The sequence below is a fragment of the Phoca vitulina genome, unplaced genomic scaffold (assembly GCF_004348235.1).
Source record: "Phoca vitulina isolate PV1807 unplaced genomic scaffold, GSC_HSeal_1.0 scaffold12, whole genome shotgun sequence".
Classification (NCBI taxonomy): Eukaryota; Metazoa; Chordata; class Mammalia; order Carnivora; family Phocidae; genus Phoca; species Phoca vitulina.
This window is the reverse complement of record NW_022589715.1, coordinates 39,443,018-39,460,125: the sequence shown is the minus strand read 5'-3', so window position 1 is coordinate 39,460,125 and position 17,108 is coordinate 39,443,018. Positions and strand designations below refer to the sequence as shown.

The following is a 17,108-nucleotide window of genomic DNA, read 5'->3' as shown; positions in this document are numbered from 1 at the left end:
TTGGCGGGCCCCTGACGCTCAGTCTCTCCCAGCCCATCCGCTCCCTGCCCCTGCATCTGACCCCACACGCACCCCTTCCTTCCCTCCAGCTACAGAGTGCACCCTGCGGGTTCCACCTGCACCCTCTTTGTTTAAAAAGAAGAAAATAACCCGACGAAGCACCAGCCTGGGCAGGAGAGTGCAGGTGGAGCAGACCTCCAGCGTGGGGAGCAATACCGTGAATGAGGACGCGTGCAGTGGGGGGTGTTGGGAACACCCGGGAAGACTAGCTGCACTCTGGCACCAGGGTACAAGGGCCTGGGAGGGTCCTCAGTGAGGAAAGGGGATGGTACTCAAGGGTCCTGTGTAAAAGACCACACTAGGTTTGGTGGGAGGCCCAGGAAGGGAGCTCAGCGGGACGAGGACTAGCTCGTAGGAACAGCCTAGGGAGCTTGGTTGCTGCAGAACTTGGGGGAAGCACACGTGGAGACCAGAGAGGGGCAGGAAGTAATCTGTGTTTGAAGACACACTGTATCCACAGAGATGTGCATATGTTGGTTGTATATAAATGCCAGTTATACAAATGATGATAATGAAACTTGCTTTGAGTGCTTACTCTGAGCCCGGTGCTGTGCTGAATGCTCTGTGTTCTGTATATTGTCTACTTTTATGGCGTAACTCCATTTTATAGATGAGGAACCTGAGGCAAAGAGATGAACATGCCCAAAGAACCAGAGGTAGTAAGGGGCAGCAGCGTGCAAATCCAAGTCTGCTTATAGAGCATATATTTGTATCAAAATTATGCTGAAAGTTGAAGAGGAAAAAAATTCTGTTGTGTAAATGTTGAAATAAAAAAGGAAAAAAATTCTACTTTTATTGTGTAAACAGTCATCTGCTAGTTTTTCATATAGGTAATGTGCTTTTTTAAAAAATTTCTCAACACCTATTTTTAGAAAGGCACGACTTATTTACACAATGATTTTAAAACAGAGTATTTGCTCATCTAGGAATAATAATGATATTTCTTCCTCCTCACTGCTCCAGACTCCCTGAAATTCTAGGTGGTATTTGACAAAGTTTTATTTTGATTGGACTACAGAGGAAAAATGTTACACAAACCACAAGGCTGGTAATTTGTGGTCCTCTTGGTGTTACAGTGATTTATGTAAAATAGAAATTTTCATTTAAAATACATAATCTATGGCAACAGACACCGAAACAGCACTTGACTCTGAGACCCCTCCGTGCTTTGAAATCCTAATGAGGATGGCATCCAGAGCTTGTGCAAGCAGGTTTAATTAATTCTGAGAAGCACACCTTCTCCTAGCAACAGCTTTTTTTTTCAAATTAAAGTCAAAAGCTAACTTGAAAAAGCTGAGTAATATTTTCAAAGCCAGTAAGTAAATATCTTGACATAAAGCAATTATAGAACCGTATAGGTTTTCTAATCATAAAATTATAATCATTATAGCATCTGATTTTCAAGGTAACCAAATGGGTAAGATAAGATGAAATTATTGTTAAACTGTGCTAAGCCTCTCTTTGCCATTCAACATTTCCATTAGACTAGTCAGGTAATTTACCAGTTTGAGGACAGTTCAGACTCTTCCTCTTGAGATTCTCTTGTTAGATGATTGAAATGAGAAACAAATGTGGATAAAAGAAAATCAGTGTTTTTCTTAACTTTGTTCAGGAGGATATGAAAAGAGGTGTTTTTTTTTTTTTTTCTTTTTCAGCCTTGCCTTACACCCAGATAAAACTCTTGTTGCAACTGGCCAAGTTGGGAAGGAGCCATATATATGTATATGGGATTCCTATAACGTCCAGACTGTGTCTATTCTTAAAGATATCCATACACATGGAGTCGCCTGCCTGGCTTTCGATTCAGATGGACAGGTGTGTATCTTTTTCCATTTGTTTTCTTTAATGACTTCTCACAAGTCACCTGGAATTATAGTGCACATAGCTTATAGGCTCAGAAGGCTACTAACTCTTGCTGCCTCCCCTTGTCCGCCTCTTAGGATCCTCTCCTGTCAGATCCTTTTCCAGCTGTCGTGCTGACACCCGGCCCTGGGTGGGCCCCAGTTTTGTTTCTCTCAGTCTCCCCATCGATTGAAAAACCTCCAGAAGTAAGTCATGGACTCAGGTTGATCGGATCCATCGTGACTCAGCAATTCCACTTGGTCTTCCATTTTAGCTTCCTAAATTTGGAATCAGAGTTGGACCCAACCTTTTTCATAGACTTCAAGCCCTGAGCATCTCCTTGGTTCCCTTTGCTTTTAGAGGATAACACCACCTCCTAATAATTCACAGAGAAGATTCTTTTTGACTCTTTACCTTGACGTCTCTTCTAACTCCTGCTTCTCCCTACCCACTCCCTGCAATTCAAGCAGCCACTGAGTCGGCCTGTCGTGGCTATCTTTATAGTCACTCTCCATGCATTCTCACCTTCCCATTCTCTGCCACCGTCCTCTAAGTTCCAAATCCGTGCCCTGCCAGACAGTTTAAATAACCTCTAACTGGCCTCCACACCATTAGTTGCTTACTAATACTTTTCACCAACTGAAAAAATTGTAAAAGCATTATTTTATTTTATTATTTTTTTAAATTATGGATTTTATCCTTTTTTAAAAATTAACATATAATGTATTATTTGTTTCAGGGGTACAGGTCTGTGATACATCAGTCTTACACAACACCCAGTGCTCACCACAACACACATCCTCCCCAGTGTCCATCACCCAACCACCCCATCCCCCCACCCCCTGTCCACTCTAGCAACCCTCAGTTTGTTTCCTATTGTTAAGAGTCTCTTACTGTTTGTCTCCCTCTCTGGTTTCATCTTGTTTCATTTTTTTCCTCTCTTCCCCTATGATCCTCTGCCTTGTTTCTTAAATTCCACGTATCAGTGCGATCATATGATAATTGTCTTTCTCTGATTGACTTATTTCGCTTAGCATAATACCCTCTAGTTCCATCCACGTCATTGCAAACGGCAAGATTTCATTTTTTTGATGGCTGAGTAATATTCCATTTGTGTGTGTGTGTATACCACATCTTTTTTTTTTTTTTTTAAGATTTTATTTATTTGACAGAGACACAGCGAGAGAGGGAACACAAGCAGGGGGAGTGGGAGAGGGAGAAGCAGGCTTCCCGCGGAGCAGGGAGCCCGATGCGGGGCTCGATCCCAAGACCCTGGGATTATGACCCGAGCCGAAGGCAGACGCTTAACGACTGAGCCACCCAGGCGCCCCTACCACATCTTTTTTATCCATTCATCTGTCGATGGACATCTGGGCTCTTTCCATAGTTTGGCTATTGTGGACATTGTTGCTATAAACATTGGGGTGCAGGTGCCCCTTCAGATCACTACATTTGTATCTTTGTGGTAAATACCCAGTAGTGCAATTGCTGGGTCATAGGTTAATGAGAACATTATTTTAAAAACACTAAAAGCTTGGAGAACTCAGTGAATGAAGTCCACACTTTGTGGCTGGGTATTCTAGGCTTACCCAACTTTTCTAGCCTTGTCTTCACAATCTCCTTGCAGTCTAATTGGGCACATCGGTGAGATTCCTCTACCAGACATTACACTTTTGCTCCTCCAGCCCCTCCCTCATACTGTTTCTCCACCTAAAGTGCCCTACTTACCTTCTTTGCCCCTTAAAGTGATTCATTCTTCCCAGACACTTCAAAGGTCTTCAAAGGACACACTTCCTGAAGCCTTCCCAGGACCACCAACAAACTTTCCTTCTTGCCTTTGACTTCCAGTAACTTTTGGCAGAAAGGATTTGTTAATGTTACAGATGTCAATTACATGTCAATTTTCAAACTATGTTACAGAAAAGGTAGCCCACACACAGAGGGAGGATTCCTGACTTCTACTACCTTCACCTCACTAAGGCTGTCCCTTTTCCCTAGCCTTTTCTGCGATCCTAGGCCACCCTTCCTCGTATTTCTGCCAATTAATTTTTTCAATCCAGTTTTTGGCAAATTTCAGAGTTAATTCTGTAGGGGCATGCTGTGGAAAGACCTGTGAAATTATTATTCAGAGAGGCTTGACCAGCCTGAGAGTTCGGGGCAGGTTGAGTGGATTATAGGACTTGAGCTGGTTTGCATTACTTTTTTAACAATTTACATTTACTTAGTGTTTCCTGCTGTTTTGCCAGGGTAATGATCATTAACTCTTTAATTTTTCTTTCTAGAACTAAATTCACTACATACGTAGACCCCTGGCGTACATAGTTTTTTATTTTATTACTCTGTAATCTCATCCAGGTTAGGGTAGTGCATCCATTCCACTGTGATTCCACATCTAAAGAGAAATAGCTGGGTAGTCCCATTTGTTGAGATTTTCAGTTACTGACTTCCTGACTAAATTCAATGAATGTCAGAATGCATACATAAGTACAAGTGTATGCATATGCTTAGATGGGTACTTATATGCACATTCTCTGATTTTGGTTTTCTAGCAACCATTATCAGAATTTGTTCGGAAGCATCGCAAGAAAAATGTAATGCAGCAGAAGGAAATCCAGCTTTAACGTTGAGTTCTTTGTTAATTTGTGTCAAAATCTTAGCCGTTCTCTTTTAGGTTCCATTTTGAAGGGTGAGGGTAGCAGTGGACCACATGGTACTTAACTGTCGGCTGAGAAAAATAACCTATTTGCTTGCGGTGAAGGATTTCCTGGCTTGTTGATGCCTATTGCTTCAGGTCTTCCCTAGTCCCTGGACAGAGTTCACTGGAATCGAGTGATATTTAGAAAATGACAAATGGCCCATCACCTCTTAAACAACAAAAGGCAATAGAAATGCTTTTTAGGTAGCCATGGGGCCTGTCACTACAAATGAATAAAACAGATTACTTTTGGCTTTTTTTTCAATCAAGAAATGTGGGTTTTACTTTAGTGCCCGTGTTTATTACAAAAAAAAAAAAATAAGCTAAATGGAATGCACACACTTCAAATTTTTCTCATATGGACAAAAATGCAACCATGTATTATAATTTCCATTGCTGGGATGCTCTATTAAAACTTTCAGCAAAGAAAGAAACCCACAAAGACCCCCTTTCTTAAGGGCACATTTTTAAAGTTCCAACTGTGTATTATACTAAACATTACTGATGGAAGCCATCTTTACTGAAGAAAACTGAATAATCCCTGCATAACAACACATTTGCATTTAGCTATATGTGACTGTCATTCCACATGTATGCACGCACACACACATACACACTCAAACATAGTGAAATACGTAAGCTCAGATACTCTTATTACTTGGGTGATGCTGTATTTTCAAAACCCTTTGACTTACATTATTTTACCAATCCATAGGATAATTCTACAAGGTAGACCTAACAAATATTTTGCATTCATTTTACAAATGAGAAAACATAATTTAATGAGGTTAATTTTGCAAGGTCTTAGGTCTGGCTCCTCACAAGTCAAAAGAGAAGCCAAATCGACTCACACCCAGTCCAGACCTCTGTCCATTATACAGTGCTGTTTCCATAGGCGGGGACATCCTGCTAGAACCTCCCTCTGATGTTGGTATTTCTAATACATGTTTTGATACTTTTGATTTTGTGTATACTTAAATGTGTTAAATTTTCTTTTCCTTTGAGAACAAGTTCTGATATAAACCCAAAGAATTTAGGCTGGGAGATGAAGTACCAGATTGCATTTACCAACATGTCACCTGAAATGTTTGTGGAGCTATGAAAATTAAAAATGAACGTAATGTTCATTATGGGTTTTCTTCCCCATGTGTTTGTCAAACCCTTTAATTTCAGCAGTTTGGCAAGACTTTTGGGCTATAGAATCCTAGACTGTCTCTACTCTCACATTAATATTTTAAATTTAAAAATTAAGAAAATTTGAAAAAATTAAAAATTTAGGGGCACCTGGGTGGCTCAGTCGGTTAAGCAGCTGCCTTCGCCTCAGGTCATGATCCCGGGGTCCTGGAATCGAGCCCCATGTCCGGCTCCCTGCTCAGCGGAGAGCCTGCTTCTCCCTCTCCCTCTGCCTGCCACTCTGCCTATTTGTGCTCTCTATCTCTCTGTCAAATAAATAAATAAAATCTTTAAAAAATAAAAGCATTTGAACCTTGCCTTCAAGTTGTGTTCCTCTGAAATCAACTTGTTAAATCAGAGGCTTTGTGACAAATGAGTTGTAGCTTTTAGGTTTTTGAAATTTCTGTTTGTGCTAATAGAAGTCATCTGTGATATCTTTAGTTGTGGACTTAAGATGGATTTTGAGAAATCTTTTTTTTTTTTTTTTTTGCATATGTTCAATGCCTGGCTCAGAGTAGGTCATCAGTGACCATTTGTTGAAAGAAGTGATGGATAATAAGAAATGTGCCCATCAGTTTCAGCTGTTAAATTATTGTTCTTATTCTTAGCGTTTGGCCTCTGTGGGATTGGATGCCAAAAACACAGTCTGCATTTGGGACTGGAGGAAGGGAAAACTTCTGGCCTCCGCCACCGGCCACTCCGACCGGGTAAGAAGAGCTTGTTGGATTGAACCATGCAGTTTTCATAAGTGTGAGGGAATTGTGAAGTAGCTTCCCAGAGTTGTCCTATTTTTAAAAGTAAATTTTCCATGTAAAGATTTTTCCTACATATTCAACCTAAAAACTGACTTAAAAAAAAATTAATTCATGATTAATAACTGTGTCAGCATGATCTCTTCTGATGATCGGATGCTTTCTTTAAATTGTTACTACTTCTTATAGGCAAAGCAGATTTTTGACACTGGCATTTAGCATCTTCATAAAATCAAAATAGAATTGAATTTGAAAATATATGTAAAGTTTAGATGTATTCGTTTAGAAATGGAAGTAGTTAGAAAATATTCACAAAACGTGTTTCAAGTGTATACATTTTATTTTTAAGGATTTATTTATTTCAGGCAGAGAACACGCGCGCACAAGTGGGGGAGGGGCAGAGGGAGAAACAGATTTCCCGTTGAGCAGGGAGGGAGCCCAACCTGGGGCTGGATCCCAGGAACCCTGGGATTGTGACCTGAGCTGAAAGCAGACGCTTAACAGCTCAACCAACTGAGCCTCCCAGGTACCCCAGAGTGTATACATTTTAACTTCAAATGAATGTAAGGACAACTTTGGGATTCTTTCTTATTTTGAGAATCTTGAATGTAAACTGTGGCCTGCTTATCATCATATTGAATTTAGTGTGATCAAAAATAATTCCATATAGTCATAGCAGGCAAGATAGGATATGAAGCAGGTCAGAAATCTATTTCTCCATTGTCTTGCATAATTAAAATAATTTGACCATTTTATTGTCTTGATTTTCTAATTTCAAAAAAAAGGTGAATTTGCATGACTATCTTACATTGATTGCTAGTTTTGTATTTCTCCTCAATATAAGTGTCCATGCAGAATGAGGCCCAAATTAGATACTAAATTCACTGTCTCTTCCTTAGTGTGAACTCTAAATTTTTTTTTCATTCACCGATGGAGAATCATGGTTTTAAGGTGACCCCATATTTGTTGCTGCACATTCGGGCAAATTATACTCAAGGATTAAGTTCTCAGAAAGTCCAGGAATGACCAGCAGTGGAACTTTGGTGTTGGAAGAGGCCCGGCACCCTTCTGGTCCCAATGGTTCGTACTCCTGGCCACACGTAAGAATTCCCTAGGGAGATTTTACAGTGTAGTGACGCTTGAGCTCTACTCCCAGGTTATTAACTTCTTGGTAATTAATTGGTATTAACTTAGTACTTCATGAGCAGGTTGAAAATATTTGTGGTGCTCACATTTTGGATATTACTGTTTCTGCTTATGTGATAATCCCATCATATAAAATTAGTTGGATTAGACTAGATCAGTATGTGAATTTCTTACTATTTTGTCATGTATTTTACACCTTCCACTTAGAAGTAGATTGTGAAAAGTGTATACTACTCTAGTGCGACCTCTACAATTTTAAGAGCCTAGAATGTTTTAATGAAATACTGTCCTTTTAGAACACTGTTTTCCTAGACCCCATAATTTGTATCACACAGTTTTGTTCTTTATTACTGGTGCCAATATGAGTTATTACTGGCTCCTTATGGGCAAATGATTATCTTCAAGATGATTTTAGTGTCTAAAATGCTTAATCCCTAGCACTCATTTATGTAATGAGTGCTTTATAACCTGCAAAATGATTGTACATACATTAATTGACCTCATAACAGAACTGAGGTGATGTCATTTATTTTAGAGATGCTAAGACTAGCCTGAGGTTGCATAGCTAAAATGGGCCTCATTGGAACTTGGTACTTGGACCAAGTGCTTTCTTCAGTGCTCTTTCTGTGGTCTATAATTGCTCCTTTCTACCTAACTGAAGGTTATAGGTCCTTTTCTCTCTGATGATGGGTCCATATTTCTCCTTCCTATGTGATGAGAAATTAGCAGCCTAAACTCTTTCTCTGATTTAGACTCCAGCCCTGACAATTACTCCTTCTATTAGAGCTTCACAGAATGTGGTCCATGGACTGACCGCATAGGAATCTCTCAGGGTCTGCTTAAGAATGCAGCTGCCTGGACCCAATTTCTGACCCAGGAAGTCAGAATCTTTCAGTTGGGCTGGTAAGATACGCACTTTGAGCAATTACCACAGCTGACCTGACCCTTAAGGTTGACAGAGTCTTCTCTTCCTTGTTCCCAAAATTGAAAACTGCTTGCAAACTGGTAGCTTTTCTTAAAGAATGATAAATAGTATTAGTGGATATGTTTTCAGTTCCTTGGAAAACTGAAAATAAAGTAGTATTTTGGATCAGATTAAAATGACAGGCTAAAGGCCTATTTTAGGTGGGCTAAGTTAGGGGCCAAATAAATGCCTCTGCCTTATGTTTATGAATATTAACTTCTAGGATTACGAGAAAGTGTTGGCCACATTGAATTGCGGTTGACTATTAAACATTTTCCTACATAAACACTCTGTAATTCTTTTTGTTTTTATTGTAAAGCTATCTCAAAAGTATATTATGATCATTGTGTAGAGGTATAGGAAATTTGATCAAAAAAGTATTCTAAGTCATTGCAATGGACCAAGTTAAAAACATGACACAAGTTCGTCTCATTGATTGCAGTTAATTATTATTTCTTTATTCAGGCCTAAGGTAAGTAGATGTGAGGCAATAAAAACACATGTTGGCAACTCCTGACCCATTACCAAGCCAAATCCCACGTTGTTCAGTCTATGCAGGTAACACTGTGTCCTAAGTGTTAGGATGGAGTCTTGGCAGTTGAACTGATAACTGAAAGAAGGCAAAAACACATAAATGACCAACATAGCAATTTTTGATTTTTTTTGAACAGATTTTTGATATTTCCTGGGATCCATATCAGCCAAACAGAGTGGTTAGCTGTGGAGTAAAACATATAAAGGTAAAGTAGTTATTTAAAAAAAAAATTTGGTAACTTGTATGAGAAGAATTTAAGGTGCTTATATGTATAATTTGATGTTGAGAAGTGGCTCAACTTTATTTATCTTAAATTTGGAGCCGTTTTACCTGCTTCTTTGATCGTGAAGCAAGCTGACATCAGCTGATGGGGCTCTTTCAGAACTACAGTGTATGGACCATCAAGTGGAGTGTCCAGCAGGCAGCTGAAAAGAAAACTTTGTTAATTAAATGCTAAACTGAATACTCAAAGTACTTCTAGGATTGCAAGTTTTAAAACAGTTCTGATTTTAATACTGTAAATTAAGTTTTTACATTTTGATGAATGTTTACACATGCTGCATATCAAAACTCTGTCATGTTGAAATATGTTCTTTTAGAAGGAAGATGCCATGTTGGGTTGGACATAGAAATACAGGGATACATGGTACAAACCTACTTGGGTCATTGGTTTTTAAATGCCTCTATCTTCCCCTAGACTACACAGATTGAATTATCACAGGTGGCCCAGGACCTACCTTCAGCTATTTGCTTCTTTCTATTTTGTTTAACAGGTAGCAAAGTCAACACCATTAACTTTCTTTGCTCTGATATAGCAAAACTTTCCACTGGACCCTGGGATATGGCCCAGGATCTTCTGTCTACAGATTTGTAGCTAGTAGATGTTTAAAGTTCATAATTGAAAGAATGTAAGGATTACTTGCTTGATTCCAGCCTGTGTGGATCTCTGCTGGTAAAAAAATGTTGCATTTTTGTCTGAATGGAGTAGGTATCTATAATATTCCCCCAACCAACTCCTCCTGTTTCCCAGTTCTTTTGTTCTTCTTTGAGTCTAGTTTTTTATGATTTCTCCCCATTGCTCCTACTTCATTGTTAGAAAGGGACAAATGATCAAATGCTCAGAAATAAATATAATGAGGGATGCAAGACTTACTTAAAGAATATTACAAAACTTTACAGAGGAATATAAAAGAAGGCTTGAGCAAATGGAGAGGCAACCTTGGTTCTGGACATGATGTCTAAAAATTACAAACATCCTTTCAATTACATTCAGTACAAGGTCAGTTAAAATCTCTAGAAGTTTTGTTATTGTTATCTGACATTTCCTTTTCAATTACTCTAAGTTAGTCTGGAAGGATTAAAAAATGAGAATAACCAAGAACTTGGATAAAAAAAAAGGATAATGAAGAGGAAACTGCACTAAGCATATTATGAAATTAAAATAATTAAAATGTATCAGACTGGGATAAGGATAAATAAGAACAACACCACCAACAACAAAAAACAAAGCTGAGGGGCGCCTGGGTGGCTCAGATGGTTAAGCGTCTGCCTTCGGCTTGGGTCGTGATCCCAGGGTCCTGGGATCGAGCCCCATATTGGGCTCCCGGCTCAGCGGAGTCTGCTTATTCCTCTGCCTCTGCCTCTCTCCTCTGCTCATGCTGTCTCTCTGTCTGTCTGTCTGTCTCTCTCAAATGAATAAATTAAAAAAAAATCAAAAAACAAAGCTGAGAAATAGACTTTAAAAGGGATAACAATTTAGAATAGTATCTTGACCAGTGGGCCCTAGGACAGTTTGTTATCTGTTTGAGGGGAAAAAAGTTATATATTATTCATACCATACACTAAAATAAATTCTCTATGAATCAAAGAGTTACATGTTTAAAAACCTGTAAAATAACTAGAGGAATATCTAAGTAAATGCTTAACTGCTCTCAAGTAGGTGAAAGGCCTTTCTGAATGTAAAAGCAAAGTAAGAAACCATAAAGGATAACATTATAGATTCAGTTATATAAACATTAAAACATTCTGTCTACCTGCTCCCCACCCCTAAGAAACAAAAGAGGCAAACCACAAGTGAGCTAAGTGTAAGCCACAAGCATGGTAGATAGAATTTGGGTTTGTCCTTGAAATGTCAAGACCTCCAACAAACCTGTACAATGGACAAAGGACATGTATACTTGACAAAAACAGAAACATTGTTGGCAAGTAGATATATGAAAGTCTAAACCTCATTAATGAGGAGAAATTTTAAAATAACAATATTTTTTTAATCCATCAAAATTATTAAAATATATCCAGTGTTGGCAAAGATTTAGTGACTGAACACTCTCAAACCTTGGTGGTGGAGGGGTAAATGAGTACCAGATATGAGTATTTCTGCTCTTTCTGCCCAGAAATTTGGTAATATCTATCAATAGCTTTAGAAATGTTGATATCCTTTGAGCCAGTAATTTCTTTCCAGTGTTAGTATGTGTGCTGCCAAAGAGAGCACAGCCAGTAATTTTATTTTATTTATTTTTTATTTTTTAAAGATTTTATTTATTTATTTGACAGAGAGAGACACAGGGAGAGCAGGAACACAAGCAGGGGGAGTGGGAGAGGGAGAAGCAGGCTTCCCGCAGGGCAGGGAGCCCAATGCGGGGCTCGATTCCAGGACCCTGGGATCATGACCTGAGCCGAAGGCAGACACTTAACGACTGAGCCACCCAGGCACCCCCAGCCAGTAATTTTATATCTTGGAATTTATCTCAAGGAAATCATTAGGCGTATGAACCAAGGATAGGTTCATTTTTGAATAATTTACCAAAAGCAAATAAAACCAGATAAAAGAAGACCTGAAGCCACCTAACTGCCCCCAGGTGGTTAAATAAAATACGGTATATCTGTAGGAAGAAATACTGTGCAATCATTACAGTCATGGTTTAGATGATTATTTAATGTTACTAGGAAATATGCAAGATTTATTTATAGTCTACTGGTTGGGGTAAATTTGTTGCTTTGATTTTTTTTTTTTTTTTTACTTTAGAAGTAACCTATATTTTTGTGTAGGAAATGAATTGGAAAGATATTCCAAAATGTTAAACAGTTAATGCTGGGTACATGAGTTGATGATTAATTTTTTTCTTTATTTTTAAAATTATTTTACAATAACATTTCCAAAATAAGAAAAAAGTAATGAAAAAACAGAAGACAGAAAGATAAACCTATAGCTTCCATTATTCAAAGGTATCAAAGAAAAAAGTAATGAAAAAACAGAAGACAGAAAGATAAACCTATAACTTCCATTATTCAAAGGTATTTCTGCCAATACCTTAGGTCTTCATTAACGTTTTGTTATCCTTGTGCAAAAACCTGAGAATATGTTTGCTCAAATACAGGGACTTTTTGCTTCAGCAGCAGTTGGAGGGTCCTTCATTGTTTTATGTAGTCCACCCCAAAGACTCATTAAATTTGATAAACATTAGTTGCATTTCTATCATGTGAAGGACTGAAAACTGACCCTACTTGCAATTTGCTTGACAAAAGCAATTAAAACATAAAACAGGATAATCTATAAGAGAGGCAAAACCAAAATTCTCTAGTGATAAAGGAGAGATCCCAACTGGCTAGAGGAGTGTTAAGCGTTTCAGGAAGGGGATGGTATTTGAGCCGAGCTTTGGTGGGTAGGTGAGTTTGGTAGGGAGAGCTTGGAAGTCAGCATTACTCAAAGTAGGGGTGGGGTTGCACTTCTGTCAGGAGTTAATGGAGAGGCATTGGTCACCCATAGAATCTTGGGACTAGGGAGCAGAAAGGTCCTTAGCCCATCATATGTTCAAAGATTATCAATGTTTTCATCACTGAAGACCCTCTTTTGACCCTCTTTTCTAATTTTCCTAGGAAACCAGTATTTCGAAAAAGTTTGGCCAGAAAATAATTAGCCATTAAATAATTCCCTTTACAATTTTTATTAATCAAAGATACATGTATCTGCCAACATGAGTTTCTGTTCAGTCTAACAAATTGCAAAGGCACTGAATTATTCTCTTACCCACAATCAAAGAATTATGTGAGATCATGATAAGCCTGGTTTCCATCAGGCTCTGGTGGCTCTCTAGAAGTCTGGGACTCTGGCCCCGGAGCCATCATCCAATTTGCATATCCTAAGGTGAAGAAGCCAAGACGTAGAAGGTTATTTGACTTTGAATCCTCATTGTTATCTCCTTCTACTTGACTCTGGGAAAGCTATTTAATCTCCCTGAGGCTGAATTTCTCTCAAAAAACAAAACAAAACAAAAAAACCAGAGGGTTGTGGATCACTACCTTCTGGATTTATTAAGAGTTACATTAAACAGTGTGTGGGACCAGTAAGGGCACAATAATGTTAATTTTTTCCCCTTCTCCTGGGATCACAAATATGGTGGCACAGATAAGATTTAAATTCAGTCTCTGGCTCCCTGTGTAGAACTCTTTCCACTTGGAAATTATTTCTTCAGTGATCCATCTTGGCCTGACTTTCCCCCCCAAAGAACAGATTATGAAAAATAATAGATTAGCTGCTTAATTGGTGATTTCTCCAGCATCTTCCCTATTTCTTTCCATCCTTGGTTAACTCTTTTAATCAGTTAATTCTAAAAACAGAGACACATAAAACCCTGGAGCTTCATTTGAAAAGAGAGCTGTTTATCCCATTAAATTTGTTAATTATGTTTTAGCAGACAGGCATCTTTTTCTTTTTCTTTTTTTTTTTTAAGATTTTATTTATTTGAGAGAGAGGGAGAGAGCACAGGCAGGGGGAAGGGCAGTGGGAGAGGGAGAAGCAGACTCTCAGCTGAGCAGGGACCCCAGTGTGGGGCTCGATCCCAGGACCCCAGGATCATGACCTGAGCCGAAGGCAGATGCTTAACCGACTGAACCACCCAGGTGCCCCCAGGCATCTTTTTCTAAGCAAAAATAAGTACTTTTACCTCAAATGGAATGATCTGCAAATGCCCATCCAGCCATCTTTATTTTGTTTAGAAAGAAATCCACAAGTTTTAGTAGCCTTCAACAAATATTTTCACTCTCTGTATTTTCTATAACCAATTCCAGGATCCCCACCTTTTCCCCCCCAAACCTACCTAACAGCAAATGAATGATTCCAGTCACAAGTTGAATGCAAAAATCTTCAATGCACTCCAAGAAAATATTTTTATGTGAAATTGTGTAGCTAGGGTGAAATCCTTTCTGTTTTTGCAAATTCCCAGTGTTTGGCAGACAGGCAAATTTCAATTACCTGAAATGAACGCTTGAAAACAGTAGCAGTTGAGCATTGTCATACTTGCTTGGTTTCACAGTAAATGAGCCTACCAAGTTTGTGGATATTGTTGATCCTTCTCCAGTCCCTAGTCATAGATAGAAGGGACATTGGAGATTACCTAGAGCCAGATGAACTCCAGGGTACCTGCCAGTTCTAACAAAATTAGCATTACAATCTGGAATGGAGATTGGGGAAGATAAACAATGTCTGTTCATTTGATGTGGATTTACTGATGTGTTGCTACCCTAAATTGTCACTGTTTTCCAAATAGGAAGTGCTTCTCAAGAAGAGAGAATCAGAGATTTGCCATTTCTACAAAAAATCTCTTACCTATCCTGGCATTATATCTGTATGTGCCTTTTTAGAGAGTCATTTGATTATTTGGAATGTTTCATGTTGGCATTGTTGCTTCCTACTGGGTGATTTAAAACCTTTGTGTCTGAGGATGATGGACTCTCTATGTTTTGTGGTTGTCTATTAGAAATATTTCAGTAATTTAGGTATTATGTAAGTGATGAATCACTGAATTCTACTCGAGAAACCAATATTGCACTGTATGTTAAATACCTAAAATTTAAATTAAATTTAAAAAAATGTTTCAGTAACTCAGAGGTGCACATTCTAAGTTAACTAATAACTACAAAATAATTACTCTTCTTTAGGGATAATGATTACAAAATTATTACTCTCCTTTAAATCTTCATGTATGGGAGACATGGTGAGAAAAGGAAATGGCTACCTTCTTTGGGTTTTGGCATGTTTGTACTACCAGTAAGTGTTTACATCTAGTATTTTATTCAGGTTCCAAGTTAATACTTAAATGTTTTCCCAAAGCTTAGATCTAACCATGTTTTCCCCAGATCTTGTTCTTTCCGTGTGTACTTTTCTTAAAAGTAGTACGTGCCCAAAGAAACCAATCACCAGAGTGATACTTGCCTTCTAATGAGGGAGGAATCCTGTATTGTCTCACATGATTGCACACCTGCCTCTCATCCTTCCTAAGGGCCCCCTCCTCCACAGCCACCAGAATCCCAGACCTCCCGGGTGGTACAACCATCCCAGAACTGCTTCCCTCAGTACTTAACTACTCTAAGAGGGCCACCATTTTTCCTCTCCTACAGGCACAAAATATTTGGCTTGTCACTGATTTTTCCTCACACTTTTTTTTTTGTGTCACTTGGATTTGCCTAATCCTGCTCTCCTGATCCCTGATGTAACTTCTTCCTCACCACTGATCCAAATCCTAGCCTTGCTCATTCCAAGTAATTCAACACGGTTCTCTGTTTTTGAATTCTCTTGCCACTTGTATGTAGTCTGAATATGGTTCCTTGAAATTGTCTCTTGCTTTATAAGTATCTTCATTAGATTTAAAGTTCTCAAGGCAAAGATCAATATTTCAATATTTTCTCATGTAAGACACCCATTTAACCCTTACCTTCAGCAAACCAAGTTGGCCCCTTTGCCCTCACTTCCAAATGGGGATGATAGGAATAGCTGCTTTAGCCTGTTCTCAGGGGTATTATGAAGATTAAATAAATGTAAAGAGACTTATAAGCTGAGGGGCTAAACGCATAGCAGGAAAGTTATACTAGTTCATACATTTAAGAAACCATGTCAAAGCAAAATACTTAATTTCTTAGATAACCATGGAAGTCTCGCTATTGCTTTCTATAAAGTAGCTCAAGCTTTATGCTTAATGATTCTTCCACATGATAAATTATACAATGAAACCTGAAAAGCTTAATCAGTTATTTGGCCATATGAAAGTATAACTCATATTTAGAAATCTTCTTGAATAACATTTCTGCAGTGAAGATTTATCACATTTTTAAATTATAAAGACATTATTTCCAAATACATATATATATATACACATATATGTACACCAAAAAAAATGTCTAGAAGGTACATCAACATGTTAGCAGGACGTTGTAGGTATTTCCGTTTTCCTCTTTATACTTTTCTGTATTTCTAAACTTCTCTACAATGAACCTATACTGCTTCTGTAATTTGACTAAAAATTAAAGACCTGATGATTTGTTCACTTTATTCCAACTCTGAGAACATTGACCTTTTATATTTAATCACCATTAAGCAATTAGTAAAGTTTGGGAATTTTAGAACTTTGAAAGTTTAAAAAATGCCATTAAAAGTTTTTCTTATGTTGCTAGCAGTTGGCTAAAAGGTTTTGCAATTCTGTTAGTTGCAGTAGAACAAGTTAAATTATGTGTGCCTAGTTCAGCTATAGCAAGAGGCGCAAATGGAGGGTCCTCAAAAAGTTGAAAATAGAGCTACCCTACGACCCAGCAAATGGACTACTGGGTATTTACCCCAAAGATACAAATGTAGTTATCCTAAGGGGCACCTGCTCCCCAATGTTTATAGCAACAATGTCCACAATAGCCAAACTATGGAAAGAGCCCAGATGTCCATCAACAGATGAATGGATAAAGAAGATGTGGGGTGTGTGTGTGTGTGTGTGTGTGTGTACACAATGGAATATTATGCAGCCATAAAAAAAATGAAATCTTGCCATTTGCAATGACATGGATGGAACTAGAGGGTATTATGCTAAGCGAAATAAGTCAGTCAGAGAGACAATTATCATATGATCTCACTCATATGTGGAATTTAAGAAACAAGGCAGAGGATCATAGGGGAAGAGA

At 38.3% G+C, this 17,108-nt stretch overlaps 1 protein-coding gene across 4 annotated transcripts in view; it reads left to right on the top strand.

Annotated features, from left to right (window-relative positions):
• The window catches only part of EML6 (EMAP like 6), a 263,755-nt gene that overhangs the window by 104,553 nt on the left and 142,094 nt on the right, over positions 1-17,108 (top strand). For all 4 annotated transcript variants that reach the window (XM_032410977.1, XM_032410976.1, XM_032410978.1 and 1 more), the window contains exons 3-5: positions 1,716-1,875; positions 6,379-6,477; positions 9,304-9,372. In XM_032410977.1, coding sequence (XP_032266868.1) covers positions 1,716-1,875; positions 6,379-6,477; positions 9,304-9,372 — 328 coding nt within the window. The remainder of the gene's footprint in view (positions 1-1,715; positions 1,876-6,378; positions 6,478-9,303; positions 9,373-17,108) is intronic.